The 22,669-nt window shown below is 36.4% G+C and overlaps 1 protein-coding gene across 1 annotated transcript; it reads left to right on the top strand.

Annotated features, from left to right (window-relative positions):
- The first annotated feature begins 767 nt into the window (after positions 1–767).
- Positions 768–15,711, top strand: LOC149088796 (major facilitator superfamily domain-containing protein 6-like). The gene is made up of 6 exons (XM_089250260.1): positions 768–1,158; positions 7,415–7,603; positions 10,840–10,924; positions 11,141–12,499; positions 13,465–13,626; positions 15,405–15,711. The coding sequence occupies exons 2-6, from the start codon at positions 7,445–7,447 to the stop codon at positions 15,419–15,421; spliced, it is 1,782 nt and encodes a 593-aa protein (XP_089106386.1). The 5' UTR covers positions 768–1,158; positions 7,415–7,444; the 3' UTR covers positions 15,422–15,711.
- The last annotated feature ends 6,958 nt before the right edge of the window (positions 15,712–22,669 follow it).

Below are 22,669 nucleotides of genomic sequence, written 5' to 3' on the forward strand. Positions count from 1 at the left end.
CTTCCGGAAAGAAGAGGGGGGATTACCGGCATAAACTAAACGTCATGTGAATGGTTTGTAGCGAAAATCTCCATTACCGGAAACTTCCCGGGATGTTTTATTGCACATGTGAACGGGGGTTTCTTATATAGGAGGTCGTGACTCTTTTGAGAGGGATATTCGTCCCACCTTTCCCCCCCCCATGAGGAAAAAAGTTGCCATGCAGGTAATAATCACCAAAGCGACCCCCAATCTCGCACATGTAAACGGGGCCAATAGGGCCTTTTTACGGAAAACGGTTTTTTGCCGTCCGGTGGCACCGGTGCTACCGGTGTGTGTGAAAGGAGGCGTAAAATTAATTGTCTCTTCCGTTAATCAAATTTGTTAGTGCGCAAGAGGACTTAAGTTCGATTCATGATGCATGGAAGAGAAAACTAACTTTCCTTTCCAAAAGTTGCCTCAGCATAATGACCAGAAAGTCTATTGCCTTGGTAAAATGCATTGTCTTACATAGAATTTCATGTTGTTTTTGTAATAATAAGCATAAAATATTGTAATAGTTTAAAAGAACATAAAATATCCGAAGGGTAAAAGTGATTATGTAATGATTATGAAGTAGTTTTTTCCTCCGTATGAGATGATGAACCTGAACTAATTGACACCATAGATGACGCACAAAATTGTAAAAAAAAAGTATTAAAACACCTGCAGGAAGTAAACGAATTCCATTATTCGTACGAAAAATTTTTCTGAACAGAAACCCATATTTTCAAAAAAAGAAACTGTAAACACACAGTTATTGAAGCAATGATAGGAACAGCTCTTCCTGGTTAACGAGATCCGACTAAAATCGCCCGTTACGATCATCAACCTTATCTTATTTACCGAGAAATATGGTTGCTTTTATACGAGGATGGGATTTCATCAGATTTCAATGTTTTGGATGAGTGATCCTTGTATATCGATGTAAGACGATAAACGAAATTATAACGATAACTTGTTCGTTAAAGGACATCTTGGTGGAGTTCGTTCCTCGCGAACGTTCGGTAGATGTAGAGAAGAGACAACCATATAATCAAATAACGAGAATATTCGGCACATCGGATTATGGGAAAATGTTTTTCTGTCAGATAAGTGATCCGAAAAAATTTGATATATTTTTTGACTTTTCTTCCAAAAGTAAGTGCATTTTGAATTTTTCTGAATAAAAGCAATATTCTGTTCAAGATGAATTACATAATTATTAACGAATACACCTTCATACAATAATGTTTTATTACATTTTATATCCATATCTTTTATGAACATCCTTTTTCAGCCACCTGGATCTTTAGGCAATTTGCCTGTTGTGGCCTTTGTATTTGTATTGAATGACGAATTTTTGTTTTGTACAAGTTTGAGTCATAGGATCGGTTTTATTAAATGAATCTTACAAACAAACACGCGCGTAAATTGAAATTAAATTACCGTATTTTTTCCTACGTATAATTTGCATATGCAAATTTTACACACAAATCAAGGAACCTTAAGGAAAGCAAAGGCTTGTTGTGTTCACGTTTTTAGTGAAAAAATATAAACTTTTCTCAACTCGCATCTATACCCCATCTATGAATTTTCAAAAAATTATTTAATTTGTTATTATTAACTAATCATCATTAACATTATGGGGGGATTACGATGATATCAGCTGGCTCCTATATGCAGTCGAATAATTTATTAATAAATAGTTGCATCTAACTTAATCTTTGATAGTTTAAAAATATAAATATGAAAAACCAAACATCTAAAATTTGTTTAAAAACCTCAATGTTCCAATGAATATTTTGTTTATAGTTACGAAATGTGGGCACATTGATACGTGTGGTATACATACAGGGTGCATAGCTAAGTGTCTTTGCCGCAACATGACATGCTTGCAATTAGAAAAAGTATCCAAATAACGTGTAGAACTCGGATACACCATTCATATTGCAAGGCATTGTATAGTTATCGTTGATTACACTGGCACCCCTCTCTTAAAAAACGCCTTTAGATAAAGCTATTATCCTCTCTTTCCTGAGCCAAAAAAAACCACTTTTACAAGCGTGATATTCGTTGAAAAGATTGCTACCGCACTGAGTCTCACATCAAGGGGTTAGCGCACCAACCTTTCGATGAGTATTTAAAAAAAGGCTGCCGTTCGGAATCGCCAGTAAATTGTAGGTCTCGATCTGATTAGCTCTCTCGTGCAGAAAATGACCATGATGCGACGGAAATGATCAAATGATATTCGCTGAGACATTTAAATGCAGAAATCGGCAACGATGTGGAAAAAGAACCACATAAATGAGAGAAAGAAGCGTTGTCTATAAGTTTATGCGGTTCTTTGCCAGCTTTGTCTGATTTATTTTTAATCAAATATCTTAACGAATATTGAACTTTTTTTTTTTGCTCAGGAGAGAGAGTTTGCGACAACTATCTAATTGGGTATTTTAGGACACGGTGTCCGTACAAAAAGTTAATTTTTTATTTCAATAACTATACATCCTCTTGCAACATCAATGACTTATTTGAGCTCCATACGTTATTCGGATACTTTTTCTAATTGGAAGTATGCCTGTAGGATCAACGGTTCGCCAGTAAAATGCGGTCAAGGAACTCGTGACATCACTTTTCAGAGCGATTCTAAATTATGGGACAAACTTTAAGAGGTGAAATAAGACACGTACAGGGCCTTATTAACCATATTAAACAAAATAAGCACGTGCTTAGGGCATCAGGAGAAAAGGAGCACCACGAAAAGTTATCAAATTATACTTTTTTTATTAATGTACAATTTTTTTCACAGTATCAACTATTCAGTAGAAAGTGCTCAAAATGTCTTATGGGAAATTCTTCTTTGACGCAAGATGATATGCATATGCTATTTCAACATAGGCGGAGATAGACTTGGAAGTCTGGGGGTGGGGGGCACGATGATGATGATGATGTCAATTCATATATACATTAGATCAGTCGACTCCTTCTTTGAAGTTGGGGGGGGGGGGGGGCAATGCCCCCCATATCTCCGCCCATGTATTTCAACGGGAACAATATTGAAATCTCAAATCTAAAGAAACTTAATAATATTGCAAACTAGAGTTCACGTTATTGTTGTGATTTTGGAAGGAGATGACACAAAAGCTCCATAAAGTAAGATCAGGGCATTCTTAACAGTATCATTGGCTCCAGAAACTTACGTAGGTAGGGCCTCGTAAACCCCTCCCCCCCCCCCCCCCGACGATTGAAAAATTAAAAATATTTTTGGGAAAAGAATTAAAATAGCAAAGAAAATACTTTTATATGTTACCAAATCTATATCTGTTTAATTAAAATGCTTTTTTGAAGGTTAGTAACTAAAACTTTCTCTGGAAAGATTCCTTGTGCCCTTCTAAAAGTCGATCCTGTGTACGCTTTTAATGGGCCCCCGGGCAAAGCGAATTTCCCGAGGCCCCCATCTAGCTAAAAATACCTGTCTTCCAGTTTGCATACTTACTCTCGAAAATTGTACCCAGATGTAATTGTCACGAGGCCCTCTCGCGGCAGTTCCCCGAGGCTTGGCCGGGTGGTCCCACGCATCGAGAAGACACTGAGTAAGAGCCAAGTTATACAGAATAAGGACATGAAATTAAACCGTGCAGATCTGAGGGTATACTCGCATATGGATCATAAGTGGATCAACTGTGTAGTTTGACCCACTGTAGAAGCAAAAGAGAAATGCTACCAGATCTAGATTGCAAACGAACTCGGAAAATATATAAGAAAAAAAAGGTACCCGATGATTGTGATTAACTACCTCACGTACAAGTTTTTGACGAGAAATTTTTTGAGTAACTCTATTCAACGAAACGAAAAAAAAAAAAAACAATGAGAACTTGTTTGAAAATTTATTCCACTTGTGTTTGGAAGTAATACACGCCCGTGATCGTAAAGAGGTTAACCAAAAATAAGGTGCAGTAGAGGTTCAATAATTCGAATCCAGAAACTTCGAGGTTCCGTATAATCAGAGGAGAATGCTGGAATTTTTTTGAAATTCCTTCTCAAAAAAACCCTCACTTTTTCTGTTTTTTGGCAAGAACGTGTTTTCTTTCACTTTTTCCCCTAGAAATGTCAGTAGTTTTAGTTTGAAGAGGACTCGCACACCGTATCTCTGTCTGTGGCTAAAGCACAGAGTAATAATACTATAGAGTGCGCGCGAGGGGTTACAATGTGAAGCAAAGATCCGGAGTCACGTGACTCCAGTCGAAAGGCTGGTCAGGGAATCTCGCTGGCAATGCTTTCCTTATGGCTACTCCTATGACGATCTACACGCGCTGTCTTATTTTTGATTAGAATGGCCAACACTTGCGCAGCTTTCGGATGTTCTGAGCGGTTTAGGAAAGGGGGACCAGTATCCTTTCACAAGGGAATACTTTTTTGCTTATTCCCCTTCTTATAAATTAAAAATTGGAATATTAAATTGACGATGCAATGGATTTCTGACGTAATCTCAGTTTTTAACGACTCCATTTTGGATTTAATTCAATTAAAGTTCCAAGTTTTGGTAAAATTCAAATGTCATGAATCATTATTAAATGTTTTAATAGAATTTTTGGCAATAAATGATTGAAATTGTGAGTTTTATGAAGTTTTAACTGAAATATACGTCTCCGCAAGATTTGGCGAGATTTGGCGAGCTAGTGAGTTCATTCGACTTTTGCTCAACTTGGAGGAAAATATGCTTTTCAGGAGGAGAAATTTATGAAAAATATTCTATTTAAATAGAATGTGAGGAAAACTCTCCCCCCCCCCCTCTAGACAATTGCAGTTTTGCATAAAAGTGCATAACAACCTCTAAAAATAATAGTATTTTTACCCCTCTTCACACCTGAGATAAAACTATTACAGAAAAGAAATTTTTTTATTCATTAATTTATGTTTGTTGTATGTGAAATTGCCGCTTCAAACAAGAAAATTAATTATTCAATTGATTTTTTGAGTCAATATCTGTACTAAGACCTGAAGTCATATATTGTGTACCTCAGATGTTATCTTGAAAAAGAATCATTCTAAAAACGATTTAATACCTTAAATTAAGATTAACATATGCATACTTTTGGAGCGAAGAGATTACATATGTCATATATATATATATATATATATGACATATATATATGTGACATATATATATATATATATATATATGTGTGACGTGTGTAAATATTATATTATATATATGAAATATTATATCCTAAAATATTATATATATATATATATATATATATACACACTTTAAATTATTACATATATACTCTACATGGAATTTTAATTCTTATAATTTAGAGAAATTGATGATGAGATTCTGTAATTTTCTTGAGTAAAATGTATTTTAATCCTGAAATATTATGTAAGTGTTTACAGTTTTGTGTGATGAGGTTATAAAAGGTTTTTCGGGAATGTTAGAAATGAAACTTTTTCTTATTGTTTGAATATTATTTCATGACTGAATATGGTATGAGTGTGAATGTGTTACATTATATAACATAATATGATGCATTATAATTAATTATACATTAATTATGAGTATATAGAGTAATTGTAATGTTCTGGAAAGATATATTTTTGTTTTAATAACCTCTAGTATAAATAAATTTTCGAAATTAAAAGCGACAAAGTGAATGAAGAGAATATTTAAAAATATAAATGAATTAGGCTTTACAACATATACGTTGTTCCGTTTTCCAATATTTGTTTATTTTATAGAATTTATTTTTTCAAATCTGATACTCTCTAAATATTTCACATAAAAATGAGTGAAATTCATTGAAAAAATGAAGGAAAGTTTTCATCAACTTGATCGAATTGAGTCAAATTTCGTTACAGCAACATCCTAGCTTCTGCGAAAACGCGCCAAATGTAATAGCGCAGAACCTGTTCTTTCCCCGACAATACTGCTCATCTTTTCTTCACGTTCGACAAGTTTTATGAATAGCGTGCGCGGTCTATTTATATCTTAAGTCTATGGGCTAAAGGGAGGTCTTGATCCCTATGTCAGGGTTCCTCTATAGTAGATTTATATCGTAAAAAAAATAATGTTTTCATATCGGGTCCCCAGCGCTAGAGCCCCCCGTTACAAATTGCAAGTGAAAAATAAATAAAAAATTTAAATCAATGCAATCACTCAAATAATTCAAGATGTAAGATAAAACTGGGGGGGGGGGGGAAGATAGCTTGACTGGCTGGACTGGAACCATGAACCTTCCGGTAACCTTCGATTCTGCGTCCTCGTCATTCCAACTACTCAACAGTTGCTGCTAGCCATCTGTAAATAAATGTATCAACTCTCGAACATCTATTTGTCTCTAATGCGCATGCTCTCTCTCAGAATGGACACCTATAGCAATCGCGAGGGTTAGACGTCAGTTTCTCTCGGATATCCTTTTATAAACATGGGGGGGAAGGGGGTGGTAGGGCCCCCAGTTCGATCATCCGCTGGTGATTTTAACTGCTTTTTTTTGGATGGCATGCTTAAAATGATGTATAAATGGTGTATATCGGTGGTTCTCAACCGCTGCACTTCGCAGGGGCTCCACGGCCACTCGAGAATAATAAAATAAATCGATAAATTTGATAAACAAACAAAAAAAGAGGCCTAAATGGTACCGCGATATAAATAATATACTAAAAAGGGCTCCTCGAGTTAAACAGGGCTCCGGGCTCCGCCTTAGAAATTGTACACTGAAAAGGGCTCCGCGAGTCAGAAAAGGTTGAGAACCGTTGGTGTATATATTCGGGATCTTTTTTTTCCGTTCCATCATTTCCCTATTTTCTGACAGATATACTTGTACTGAATCCCCCCCCCCCTTCGATTTTATTCAATAATCTATGCAAGATGAGTTTGCTCGCCATTTCTACACAAAAGAAAACTGAAAAAAAGGACTTCTTTTCGCTGCCGAAGAAAGAGAAGCATATCTCCGACTATTTGAGCAACTAAAGAGTTAACAATAACACAGACCACAAATCTGAGTAATAATATCTAACATTCTATGATATATATATATATATTTGACAGTGAAAATCAGACCTTCTACACCACGTATGAATTTTAGGTTTCCTTCAGATGTCATTTCATAGGATACCGAGTAATGTCATCCTATTTTTCTTTAAAAAAAGACAAAGTCATTATAATCTCATAATCACTCTCATGGGAAAAAAATACAGAAAGTTTTGCTTTACGTTTCTTCTATAATACATATACTATTTAGGGGGTATTTAAGAGTAATATAAGAAATGCTGCTCGTATATATTGCGGCGCATCACGCACTTACCCTACTATAAAATAAATTTTGTGGCTTATATAGGGCTTTTTTTTTTTTTTTCATGCTTCTCCACTTTCTATCACTCTGTATAACGGGAAATGTTTCATCTCTTACTTCAGAATTTCAAGCTTCAAACAGAAGGGGCAGTAATGGAAGTTCGCGAACATGAAATGACTGATTCTACTGGTAACAATATGAACCGTAAATACGGATCCACAACTGATGAGTCTTCATTTCTACCATCAACGAAGAAACTCGAAACTATGGCAGTTGCATCGACCACTGAGAAGACTATGAATAATACTAAGGTGGTGTATTTTCACACATTATATAATACTTGGGTTGCTGTATTTTTGAAATGTAGGACATCCATATATTGTTACGGGCATCTTTTCCTCAACCACCTCATTGGGCATTTTGCCTGTTATTTTGCCTCGTATTTGCATTTAATATATTTAATTAATTACATTTTGTTTGCATGTAATTCGATAATTTTCGTGTGCTCGCAATTTATATAAGAACGTGATGAATTGAAGAGAAAACACCTCCAAGATTTTCTAGCTCGATATATAACTAAAGGCCCGTTCACACGCGTCAAAAAGTTCAGTAGGTAGCTAAATTTCAAGAAGTCAAGTACTTTAAAATGTATGAGACGTTAAAGGTCATTTACATGCCGTTTAGTTGTCAAGTAGATAAACCAGACTCTATTTTTTCGGTTAAGTAGACCTTACGTGCATGCGCCAGTGGGCACGGCTTCGTATTATCCAATAAGCATTGACCCACGTTGATTACCTACGTTGGGAAAGTTTTTTTGAGTACTCGATGATTTAAAATTTAGTTCCACTACTAAATTGATGATGTTGCGTGTAAAAGAATATTTAAAATTACTTATTTTATTTCTTTTTTTAGCTATAATCTAAATATATAAAATTGATTTTCTGTCTGTGTGTGTATGTTCTCTATACAAATACACAATTTTAGATTGATCGTCGCCAAATTTTGTATACATATCAAATGTGACCCGACTTGAACGATAGGCTACTTTAAAAGTTCGTCAGTAGGGAAAATGCCCCAAATGAACAAAAAAACTGTCGGGCAACAACGGTTTTTTGACCTCAACAATCACTTTCGGAACGTTTACTTTGGTTACAGTGGTTCCCTAGCAATGCGTTTCTGACGTGTATGTGCCTTCACAACGGTTTGTCACTTCTTTAATGCTGCCAGTGTAAGTATAATAGTTTATGCCTTTATTATGGTTAGCCACTTTTTCAATCCTCCCAGTGATGAGAGCTTTTTGAATAAATGTCAGAATACAAGATATACAGAAGGAAGGAAAAAACTCATCTCTGCCTCTACCGGGAGTCGAACCCGGGTCCCTCGATTGCCGGACGAGTGCTCTGACCACTAAGCCATAGCTGCCAACTTTCGAAAATGAAAATTCGGGAGATTTTCACGCAAACCCGTATTTTATGCTAAAACCACTCCCTAATAAATACAATAGGGATTTTTTCAAATAAAATAGGGATTTTCCAAACATAAAAGTTAAAACGTAGGGAATAAAATCCCTACTCAAAAACTGAAGTCAAATTAAAATAGGGAGTTTACACACATGGAAGTTAAACCCCTTGGGAATAAAATTCCTACGCGAAAAACAAGTGAAATTGGAGGCCAAAACTTCAATGATGTAAAAATAAATATTGTGAACAAACATCCTGCGCGAATGACCCCAAAATCATCGGAAGATGAAGGAAAAACCGTCAATTTTTGAAGAACACGTGAGTTTTTGTGACACTTGCTTGATGTTTTTTTTTTCACTTCACGAGTGATGCTTTCCATGACCGATGTTTATGTCCGTAACACAGCTTGTACAAAAGGGAAAAGTCGGACCTCTTCTGGAACGTTTGATGAAAGGAAATTCATCATAATAAGTATCTTTAAAATTGATTAAATATGTTTTTGCTGATCAGTATTCATGTTTTGTTATATCGCACGTATGTAACTTCAACAAAAGAAATTTTCACCATATGCGCGTCGCTATAATCTTGAATTATTATCCAGGACTATCGGCTGCTAAGCCATTTCCCTGCACGAAAAGACAAACAACTTTCTTGTTACCATCAGAGGGTTTGTAAAACTTCCTTAAAAAGGGAATTTCCCCATTTACGACGTGTGACGTCATTTCGAAAGGGGGAAAAACGAGCCTTCATGCCCCACAAGAAATTCCTTAGGGATTGTTTTCATAAGCGGGGATTTTTTTTTAATGAAGTAGGAATTTTTTAGGGACAATTAGGGATTTTTTGTAATTTTCGTAAAAATTCGGGAGATTTAAGAACTTTTCGGGAGGTCGAGCGATGAAGCTAAAATTCGGGAGATTCCCGAAAAATTCGGGAGACTTGGCAGCTATGCACTAAGCTACAGAGGAGATAGAGATTTCCCTTCGCTAGAGCGTATATATGCCGAACGGAACCGTGCAATGGACGGTGAAACCGATCAGCTAATAGCTCATGGACGAATGAGCTATGAGGAAATTCGTCCATGAGCTATTAGCTGATCGGTTTCACCGTCCATTGCACGGTTCCGTTCGGCATATATACGCTCTAGCGAAGGAAAATCTCTATCTCCTCTGTAGCTTAGTGGTCAGAGCACTCGTCCGGCAATCGAGGGACCCGGGTTCGACTCCCGGTAGAGGCAGAGATGAGTTTTTTCCTTCCTTAAAAAATTAACATCTCAAATAATAAATATCTTCACAACATCCAGTCTTCTGTATATCTTGTATTAACAAGTGGAGAGCGACATTCATGTCATAAATGTCAGAATTATCATGCGTCAGGCAAAGGATGATAGGAAGGGGCTCTATAGAAATCGGTGTTAAAATTGCCGATTGGAATGCGGAAATTTAGTGGGGGTTTTCTGCCACATCAATAATTTTAAAAATTGTATTGAATTCTTGATTTTTGAAATATTGAGTTCGCTTAGAGATACGAAGCCCAAAAAAATTAAATATGAAGCAATTAGCCCCAGACCTACTTTCGAGTTGGATATCCATGCAATAACATTGATTTCAACTTTTTATTTGTATCTTCTCAAAAGTATGAAAATTAATGTCTCCGTATTGTTTCTTAATATTCAACTGCATAAATTAATGTAGTTTAGGTTTTTTTAAATTAATTATGGGCCCATAAAGTATATCAAAGAAATTCCACAGCTTTAACTAAACATTTTCGGAAACTGAAACATGCAGATGAATAACTTGAAGTTCGGAAAGGGGGAATCGAAATACCTTAGCGCCCCTTGAAAAAGAAGAAATATATTTTTTCATTTCTACGTTTCTTTAAATCTAGATTTGTTTATTTCATGAGTCGCGCAGGAAGTCGCCATATTGGTTAACGTGGACACAGTTTGTGTGTCCCTCAAAGAAAGAGGGAGATATCATGTGATCCAAAGAACCTCATTGAAGAAAACCCGGGCAGCGCCGGGTATTATAGCTAGTAATAATAATAATTTTGATTAAATATTTTCATAATGAATAATAATTTTGTTTCAGGATGAAGAAAGCAAATTCCAAAAATTCATGAAGATCAATAAGCCGATGGTTCCTCTCAAAATCTCGTTATTCCTATGGTTTGCGGGTAAGCAGTGAATAAATCATATAGCAATAATTAATTTGGGTGAATAACATTACTAGGACCACTGAGTTAGGTACACGCGTGTGTACCTCAGGTTTTAACTTGAAAAAAGAATCATTAAAAACCATTTGGAACTATTAGAAATGAAATACACATATGTGTACCTCCGGAGTGAAAAGGATAAACATCTGATTTCAGAAATATTTTCAATTTTCGTAGGTGCAGCAACAGTGGTTCCGTATTTCAACTTGTACATTCTGCAACTTGGCATATCCGTCTCGCAATTCTCATTTTTCCTCACTGTGAATCCCGTTATACAGTTTATTGGTCCAACTATATCGGGGATCATCGCTGACAAGATCGGGAGATCCAAGCCAGTATTAGTTGTCAACATCGTGCTGACGGCCGTCGTTATAAACAGTATTCTGCTCGTACCTCCGATCAGAACTAGGAAATGTTTCCTTCAAGATCCTGTGGAATTACATTGTAGTCCGATGTTTGCCGTGAAGAATTCAGACAATCGAATCCAGAATGATACGTATGAGTGTTTCGGGCATTGTGTTACTAACAGAACATTTCATGATGCTTTTTGTTTCACCATCGACCGGTCGAAAGATGCGCAATCTTTCAATAAATCCTGTGAAATTTCTGACTTCCTTAGAAATATGCTTAATTTGACTGAAACTGAAGAAGCAACAAGCATCGACGCCAAGACATTCTGTGGATTAGTTATGAAAGATGGGTGTGTTTCATTCTGTAGACACCTTAATGACGATTCTTGGATGAAGATGCAATGTCCACAAATCGAAGACAATAGCGCTCTTGTAGTATCTATCTGCCTATTCCTATCTTGCATGTTTGCAGCTGTGCTCTCCAACTGTTACAGGTTCATGGACGTGACGACAATATTTATGGTGAAGGCTCACAATTCCGATTTCGGACGGGAAAGGTTCTGGTCCATACTAAGTGTAGCTCTGATTTCTCCCCTTGCCGGGTACGTTGTCGACTTGACGACTCCAGAAGGAGCTCCGAGAAACTGCGCAACGGCAATCTATTTCGTTGATGCAATACTCGTCGTACTAATGGTGGTCGTAGCGAAATTAGAAGTTCAGATATATCCACCGGGACGCAACATGATGAAAAACAGCCTGAAACTTCTGAAGAACCCCGATGCGATGGTATTCGCCTTGTGTTTACTGGTACTCGGAACGAGCTGGGGATTCTCGAAACTGTTTTCTTACATCTACCTCGATCATTTAGGATCGCCAAGTATCCTCATGGGACTTATGCTGACGGTAAATAGTGTTTGCGGACTGCCGTTTCTGCTGACGTCGGATTGGTGGATTAAAAAACTTGGCAGTTCGAATCTACTGCTGTATGGTTTTCTTGGCTATGCATTCCTGTGCCTGGGTTATTCGTTCCTGACGAATGCGTGGCATGCTTTGATCTTCGAGACGTCGTCCATATTCACTTACCATCTGCTGTGGGTAGCGGTCATCAGACACAGTCATGAAATCGCTCCAGAAGGTTTAGCAGCGACTGTAATATCTTGTGCTGGAGGAATCCATTACGCTCTTGGTAAAAATAGCTTAAATTCTCAAATTATTACAGCTTTCTTATATAAGTAAAATACTCTTTTATTAGTATCCTTATCCTATGAAAACTTTATTCACTTCAACGAAATTTGGTTTATATGTTTCAATCTATTAGAACAGTTCGATCTATTAGATACAGGGTGTTTCAAAGAAGACTCCTCGATATTTAGCTGTCTTGGAAGCAGTTATAGATAGAAAGATGAAACAAGTTTTTCGCTAAATAGGCAAGCTAGGAATTTAAAATACGCCGGTTTGGTTTGTGAAATTAGTTACAACTTTGGCTAATATGATAGGCATTGTTAGGTGACATTGTCTCAAATATAGGTCAAATCACATTGAGACAGATTCGAAATGGTCGTCATCCCCAGCGATGACAAGACAAAAGGAAAGAGTGGAGTTAAAAGCGACTTCCCTACAATGTCTCTAATGTATTGGATGCGTATGCCTCACAGATGAACTGTTCAAGCTAATACAGCGCTTGAGGACTGTTGCTTTAAACCAAAGTTTCGCAAACCTTTTCGTTACATCGCCCCTTTCTCAAGACATTATTTTTCTCCCATCGCCCCCAACGCAAGCTAGCCATAGGATCTATATATACATAGTATATATACTATGTATATATAGATCCTATGTATAAACCCGTATCTTCTATCGCCCCCCGGACCATTCCATCATCCCCAATGGAAACGATATTGCCCATGTTGAGAGAGAATGCTTTAAACGATGACCTTCGAATAGCCCAGCAGAGAGGAGTCATGAAAAAAAGACTTTTGTGTCATCTGTTAATTAAAATTGCATGCCTGTCCATCAAACGTACAATTTCCATCTTTCTCTATATATTTGTTGATATTTCCAAATTAAGTCATTTTAAAGTTAGGGAGTGTTTTCTGAAAACCCCGTAAATATGTAGATGGAATTTAATTAATTTTTTTCATTATATTTGTTCAGGTAAAGGTGTGGGAAGTCTCATTGGCGGTCAAGTGATGAGCAAATACGGTGGAAGATGGGCTTATCGGTTAATCGCCATTATATGCTGCGTCTCTTGTGTTATTTATGGTACCTTCCTGTCTATCAGAAAAAGGCAAATAAAATCAAAGGAAACCCTATCAGGTAACTAATTTTGAATTCATCCTCTGAACATGAAATATTATTCATTGCGTGTCTCGATATTTGGCATTCACTTAAATGCAAAATAACCATTCTTTTAATTAACTACCGTCAAAATGGGTATAACGACCGGTTGCAACGACACATTCATAACGTCGATAATTGTGCGTCAACAATTGACTCTCCGAATTGATTCCCTTAGAGCAGTTGTTCCCAAACATTTTCAAGCGCAACCCACTTTTGACAATAATTTTAACGGCAACTCTCCCCCTCCTCAATGTCATTATATCGGGTGACCATACGTCTCGTTTTCCGGGGACACTTGATTTTTTTGTGAATGAAATGCTTAATTTCCGTAATCCGTGCTGAATGAAATCCACTGAGTTTTCGATATTTAGTTGGCAGACCTGTGTCGTCATGAGATTTCCAACTACCCACATGCTTTTTTTTAGCTTTGAATCCTGCAGTCAAGAGTAGAGCCGCACGTTTAGACGGAACGCGTATCTTGCGCATTCGTAATCATGCAGAATGGATAACTTGGTAACCAAAAAAACTCGGGATCACCATTACCTAACAGTCCAGTGCAAAAATATTTTCGAGTTCCTTTTGTAGGAAGAATAATTTTAGTTGATTTCTTATAATATTTTGAATATTTATAACATTTTCGGGATTGGGGCACTGCCACCCTTGCTATATAATTATACAAAATTACTTTTCAACTACAGAAATATTTTCTATTATAGCGAGTACCCGGTGTACTTCCCACAATATTTTTAACAATCTTCACGATGTTTTTAAGCCCTCACAATGTTTTCAATGACTTCACTTCTTCATCAAAAGAGCTTCATTAACGACACACTACCGTTATTAATTGTTCATAATCTAAAATGTAGACATTACCCCCTATACAAACACGTACTATTCATCGTTCTGTGTTTTTGATTTTTTAAAATATTTCAAAATCAGTCGATTCTCCCTAATTCCCCTGAGTTGACTAATATTTTTCCACCCTTAAGATACGACTATCAGAGAAAAGAGTTTTCTTCCTTCACCTCTATTACCTTGATACAGTGGTTCTCAAAGTGTTGGTCACGACCTACTGGGGTGTGGGGGGGGAGGAGTGAGGCAACGTCGATGATTTAAAATGCCGGGAGAGAATTTCGTAAATAAAAACATCCCGATGAAAGTACATAGGGCACGGTTCTCAACCTTTTTTAACTCGCGGAGCCCTTTTCAGTATATAATTTCTATGGCGGAGCCCTGTTTGACTCGAGGAGCCCTTTTTTGTAAATAATTTTTATGGCAGAACCTTGTAGGCCTCTCTTATTTACTTATCTATCAAATTTACTGATTCACTTTATTTTCCTCGAGTCGTCGCGGAGCCCCTGCGAGTTGCACACGGAGCACCGGTTGAGAACCGCTGCCATAGGTCATAGGGATAGAGCCCTCCCTGAGACGATCAGAAAATGAAAAATATTTTCAAATATTTTAGTGAAAAATTAAAACATCGAAAGAAAATGCCCTTATATACTCCTATGTCATCTTTATCCATTTCTGTTAATTTAAAATGCTTTTTGAAGGTTATAGAGCTCAAAATTTCTCTGGGAGAGATCCCTCAAGTTCCGTAAGTTTCCTCTTCATCCGGACTGTTGATGTGTCAAACCACGACAAATTGGTTATAACGACGAATTTTCACGGAATCTTAGGTGTCGTTATAATCGAGTTTAATTGCATATACATGAAGTGCATTTCAACCGTAATTTTGACCTTTTCTTTTCCAGAGAAAACAAAAATGTGATGAATGGTGACAGAATGAATCCGTGTACGTCAAATCCCACGGTGAAGATAATTCTAATCGCTGAACAAAAAATTTGTGGATGATTTCCACTGATAAGTTGTGCTTTTTTAACTTATGCACCATGTTCATGAATACTGTCGAACCCTGCTATAACGAACTCAGCTTATCACGAATCTCTGGATATGATGAATTTTCTGTCTCTTGAAGTTCGTTCTAACGGGGTTTCACTGTACATTTCACCACTTGTATTTGGATGTAAATTCGCCAATAAAGAATTTTTTTTTAAATCACTCCGGTAGCAAAATTGTTAAATTGCTCGATAACTTTCTCTCATCATTTTATTCACATTCATACATAAATTGAACACCATCCCGATCTATCACTTAATACTATCGATTGCCATTCAAGGGGGCTGGTGCACGCAAATTTTCCCAGAGAACACATTTTCGAATTTCTGTGAAATTTTCTACGTCTGCGTTCAATTTTTTGTTCTCCACGTACTAGAAATATTTTTTTAAATATTTCAATATAAACTGCTGGTAGGCGTTAGTTATATATATATCGAGGACGATGCGCTCCGCTATCCATACCATAGACTTAAGATATAAATAGACCGCGCACGCTATTCATAAAACTTGTCGAACGTGAAGAAAAGATGAGCAGTATTGTCGGGGAAAGAACAGGTTCTGCGCTATTACATTTGGCGCGTTTTCGCAGAAGCTACGATGTTGCTGTAACGAAATTTGACTCAATTCGATCAAGTTGATGAAAACTTTCCTTTATTTTTTCAATGAATTTCACTCATTTTTATGTGAAATATTTAGGGAGTATCAGATTTGAAAAAATAAATTCTATAAAATAAACAAATATTGGAAAACCGAATTTTTTTATTTTCCATTAAGGGATAATTCTTAATAATTTCTTAACACATGGGTTTTTAAATTTTAATTGAATATATAATATTTGAAGGAAGTGAATATAAACAGTATAAATTTCATGAAATAAATTTTTTTGGCACAGTTTTTAATAGCTTTCTAAATATCTATACACACACAGGAAACAAAATATTGTATACAACAAATATATAATGTTTATGTTACTGTAAATTTGATACATTATACATAACATGTTGGAGTAAAAATAAATGCTAGAAAATCGTATATGTTGTAAAGCCTAATTCATTTATATTTTTAAATATTCTCTTCATTCACTTTGTCGCTTTTAATTTCGAAAATTTATTTATACTAGGGGTTATTGAAACAAAAATATATCTTTCCAGAACATTACAATTACTCTATATACTCATGATTAATGTATAATTAACTATAATGCATCATATTATGTTATGTAATGTAACACATTCACACTCATGCCATATTCAGTCATGAAATAATATTCAAACAATAAGAAAAAGTTTCATTTCTAACATTCCTGAAAAACCTTTTATAACCTCATCACACAAAACTGTAAACACTTACATAATATTTCAGGATTAAAATAGATTTTACTCAAGAAAATTACAGAATCTCATCATCAATTTCTCTAAATTATAAGAATTAAAATTCCATGTAGAATTAAAATTCCATATATATATATATATACACACTTTAAATTATTACATATATACTCTACATGGAATTTTAATTCTTATAATTTAGAGAAATTGATGATGAGATTCTGTAATTTTATATATATATATATATATAATATTTTAGGATATAATATTTCATATATATAACATAATATTTACACATGTCACATATATATATATGTGACATATGTAATCTCTTCGCTCCAAAAGTATGCATATGTTAATCTTAATTTAAGGTATTAAATCGTTTTTAGAATGATTCTTTTTCAAGATAACATCTGAGGTACACAATATATGACTTCAGGTCTTAGTACAGATATTGACTCAAAAAATCAATTGAATAATTAATTTTCTTGTTTGAAGAGGCAATTTCACATACAACAAACATAAATTAATGAATAAAAATATTTCTTTTCTGTAATAGTTTTATCTCAGGTGTGAAGAGGGGTAAAAATACCATTATTTTTAGAGGTTGTTATGCATTTTTATGCCAAACTGCAATTGTCTAGAGGGGGGGGGGAAGTTTTCCTCCCATTCTATTTAAATAGAATATTTTTCATAAATTTCTCCTTCTGAAAAGCATATTTTCTTCCAAGTTGAGCAAAACTCGAATGAACTCACTAGCTCGCCAAATCTCGCCAAATCTTGCGGAGACGTATATTTCAGTTAAAACTTCATAAAACTCACAATTTCAATCATTTATTGCCAAAAATTGTATTAAAACATTTAATAATGATTCATGACATTTGAATTTTACCAAAACTTGGAACTTTAATTGAATTAAATCCAAAATGGAGTTGTTAAAAACTGAGATTACGTCAGAAATCCATTGCATCGTCAATTTAATATTCCAATTTTTAATTTATAAGAAGGGGAATAAGCAAAAAAGTATTCCCTTGTGAAAGGATAATGTTCCTCCTTTCCTAAACCGTTCAGAACATCCGAAAGCTGCACACGTGGTGACCATTCTAATGAAAAATAAGACAGCACGTGTAGATCGTCATACGAGTAGCCATAAGGAAAGCATTGCCAGCGAGATTCCCTGACCAGCCTTTCGACCGGAGTCACGTGACTCCGGATCTTTGCTTCACATTGTAACCCCTCGCGCGCACTCTATAGTATTATTACTCTGTGATCCATACAAAGGTTTTTAACAGCTCGCTGATGCGAAGATATATATTGGAAAGAGAGGAAATTCAACTGCCCCTGCGGGGAATTGAACCATCGCCACCTAGAGATAGAAGACCTTCGCACTCTGCTTGTGACGTCAAGTAAGTACAGTCAAACCTCATTAGTGCGTCACACGGTTAACACGTCACTCCGCTTAACGGGTCATGTTTTGGAAGTCCCATTGTCCTCAGGCAGGAATTTGCACAGCTATGGCTTACTCCGTTTAACGAGTCACTCCGCTTACTAAGTCATATTTTTGCTCTCCGAAGAGTGACTCATTAACGATGTTTGACTGTAGTCCATTTTCCCTCAGAATATTCAGGGGAAAAAAATTCCCTGCTCGTGCCAGTATCATCGTTGTGAGGAAAAGAAATGATCGGGCTCAGAATTGGCGATTTCTATGCCCCACATCCAAACACTATGCGGTATTTGTGAGTCAATCAGGTATATTCTACGCCAAAATAAGAAGAAACGAAATAGGATGCTGTGTTTCAAAATGTGCAAACTTGCTAGGTAGGTAGTCTGAATGACGTTTATGGCAAACACTGCAGAGGCCTTCTATCTCTAGGTGGTGATGATTGAACCCACGTCCTTTCAATTTCCCGATGAACGCCCTAGACCAGTAGACTGCAGAGACAACGAGTATCTCAATCTTTCCTTGGAGCTCGTGTGCACTGTCTAGGGTCTAGGGCGTTCACCCGGAAAGTGAAAGGCCGTGGGTTCGATTCCCCACAGGAGCAGTTGAATTTCCTCTCTTTCCAAAATATATCTTCGCATCAGCGAGCTGTTAAAAACCTTTGTATTTATTATATATGCTAAAGTTCTCCACTAAAATGCTCTTTTCTCAAAACCAAGTTTTGTTGGGGGGGTTTTTTTTTCAGATGAGGAACATTTTTTCAAACACCCCCCCTCATTCAAATGTCGTGAAACTTTGTGTGTGTCTCTCAACACTTACGGTGTTACATTTTTTGACACGAGGATTTTTTATTAAAATGATTTAACAAATTTCATGGCACAAAATATGGCTAAATTTTTCGATGGTTTTTGAAGAAGTGGGGCATGTTGTTGAAGTTAGAATTCGAGAAAAAAAACAAATAACCAACACACAATTAAAATCCTAAATACTAGTTTTAAATTGTATAAAAATATCCATAGTATTTGAAAAAGAAAATTGGGTGCCTAAAGTGAATAGGAAACTTTAAATTCTCCTTAAAAAAAGAAAGGAGATTTTTTCCTAGGGGAAGCCAATATCTTGCACAAACCTTAAATTGTAGATGAGTGTTATCGGAGAAATACAACTTTACATTACGTTGAATGCGAGTATCAAAGGTACTAGAAGAACTTCCATCGCGGCTCGTAGTGAATTTCAATTCTAAAGTCGATCCGCGTGTAATCAATGCAGTGCGCTAGTGGAACCGCGGTATCACTTGGATAAGGGGCCGTTCAAGTATTACGTAGGCAAATTTTTAGCCATTTTTCACCCCCCCCCCCCATTCAGCAAAATTTCGTCTAATGCCCCTCTAAAGCCTAACGCATATTGGTTGGGTCAGAGACGTACACGGGGGGCATGGGCGGCTTGTGCCCCCCCCCCCCCCGACGATCAAAAATTTATTTTTTCAATTCAAATTTCGGGAGAAAATACTTTTATATATTATTATAATCAATTTCTGTTAATTTCAATGCCATTTGAAGACTATGAACTCAAAAGTTATCTTTAATAAATTCACTGCGACCCACCCTCTAAGCCATATAATGATAAATCGCATAAACACCCTTGGCCCACGGACCAAATATGGTCTTGGGGGGTTATCTGATGCTGCCTACCATTCCTCAAACCCGATTTTGTAAAAATGAACTAAGCGGCACAAATACACATCGCTTAAGTATCCCAGTGCAATTCCAGAGCATTTAAGCGCCCCGTAGCACATTTTCAGATCACTTAAATAACCCGGGACACAGTTCCATAACACTTAAGTGATCCGTGACACATTTAGAGATCCCTTGAGTGACATGTGCCGTACTTTTAGAGCACTTAAGCGGCCCCCAGTGCGGTTCTACATCACTCAAGTCACCCGCGGCACATTCTCAGATTATTTAAGTGATATTATCAAGTGGCATATAATTATACAGATCACTTCAGTGATGCGTGGCACAGTACCAAAGCACTTAAGAGACCCGGACACATTTCTTGATCGCTTGGATCCGTGAAACATTTAGAGATCACCAAAGTGACTCTGTAGGGCACTTATCGATGGGTGGGGGGGGGGGAGATGTTGCTGCAAGTGCCCACAAACTATCGAAAGGCTTTTCTCGTTTTTGGTGTACCGAGTAAGATCCCATTAAAAATATTCCATATTTTCATAAAGGGTGGTTGATGACGTAAGCATTATCCAAACCCCCCCCCCTCCCCCCTTGTCATCAAAAGTCAGTAAATCGGAACCCCCCCCCCCCCCATCGATGATGACGCAATACTTGAACGGCCCCTTATACAATCCTTCAAGTCACGGCTTGACTCTGTGAAGTCAAAAAAAAAAACTCTATGGTGAGAAAAAGCAACGCACACATTTGTGGCGCCAGTGCTTGAAAGAGATATAACATTCAGGGTAGATCTTCCCTCATGGTGCAACCTGGGTAACGCGGATTGTACCACAAGTCATTATACCGCTTCATCATTGTTTGACGCAGCATAACCTTGTTGGTCTTTGCAAAATGCATATTCGGTCTTTGGAAAATGCATATGCACCCTCGAATGGTTGACAACACATACCGCAGCAAATCTGTCGGAAAAATATATTTGTTTTAGGTTAAAGTGCAGTTGAACACTTTTTAAAAACGCCCTCTACCGCTTTTGCTATTGCGATTCGACCGCACATTCTATGATCAAAAATGCTTGTTTGGGTGTCTTATATCACCTCTTAAAATTTGTCTCATGAAGTTAGAATCACCCTGTATAATGCTGGTCTCTATCAAACATCAGCTTTGCGTATACGGAATGAAAGAAAATATAGCCTATGTCACGTGAAAGTCAACTTTTATCAAGGAAAGGTATAATTTATACATGTACTGATGTAAGTCACAAATATTTTCAATGTTTTTGGCTGCAGTATCAACTCACGTGGTAACTACGGAAATTGCCCTTTTTTAAATAACACTAGGATAGCAACATTTACAAATAAATATATACAAATACAAATACAACGCCACAACAGACAAAATGCCCAACGAGGTGGCTGATAAAAAGATGCCCATAAATAATTCTAATTTCTTTTTTAAATTTCAGTATTATTGTTAAAATTGTTCGTAATAATGTACATGGTGCCGAGCACATTCGTGAATAGTTAACAAATTCATAAAAATTGAAGGAATTGGTATAACACTATAATGCAGTTTGCGAAAAAACATTTCTCTCGAAGGGGGATTTTTTTTTTTTGTAGTATAATAAAAAATTTAGTTCATATTTTGGTCGATAGAGAGCGCTGCATGGAAGCACTGGAATATGCAAATCAGAGTCCTATAAAATGCAGGGTGTACAATCGATAGCTCTTTTCCGAATTTTCCTGTGACTGGCTCTTCATTGGCTGAAGCTTTAAGAGCAGTTTCAGACCCGGAATTCTTTGATTTGCTGTCGTGCAGCGCATTTTAACTACAGAATTTTGAAGCCAAAAAAAATTCTGTATCGAAAAATGCCCCTTTGTGAGGATAACATTTTTTGTAAGCGGAATTCAAATATACCAATTCTTTAAGTTTTTATTAATTTCTGAACAATCTACGAATTTATAGGACACCATATATCCCATCATCAACAAAACTTTTTCCTACATTAAAACACGTAATTGATTTATAATTAAACAGCCAATTTTCCCATATGCTTCACCAGCCTGGCTGTTCTCAAGGACACACATATGGTACGTCTTGAAAGATACCAGAACGAAACATCGTGACATCTATTGAATGCGAAATGGTTTATTCGCAATCGTAATATAAGAAAAGATACCAAAACTCCCACAATACATGTATTTACGACCAAGGTAGCCAAGAGATTCTTTCAAAAACTCCGAGTCTAAGAATACGAGATTTTGAAGAATATCTGTGCTCATCCTGAAGGCCAATTTCAAAGATTAAAGAGACAAAGATTTGCTGAATATGCTTAGGCCTCAGCTTCCGGGACTCTGAAGCAATGTGCATAGGCAAGTATTAGCAACGTATTATACAAAAATATAGTAAAATTGGAAAGTAACATTTAATAGGCAAGTATAGTGTAGCAAATGGAATTGTGTAATAGCAAATTTTGTGTCTAGTTTGTACTGCTTATATTTAAATAGCAAACGAATTCTTTTATATCCCTTTGAGTTTTTATGCAATCCAATGTTGCATTAAAGCAGTTATTAGCAAAAGAAAATGCACACATAGAGCGTTCGGAATATGACTCCTTATGTGAAAGGTGTCGGGAAAAGTCCCACCAAACGACTATCATCGATATGAGAAAA

Source organism: Pholcus phalangioides, unplaced genomic scaffold (genome assembly GCF_987345545.1).
Source record: "Pholcus phalangioides strain wild (caught in Gottingen) unplaced genomic scaffold, Ppha-v1.0 ptg000003l_1, whole genome shotgun sequence".
NCBI classification, from domain to species: Eukaryota; Metazoa; Arthropoda; class Arachnida; order Araneae; family Pholcidae; genus Pholcus; species Pholcus phalangioides.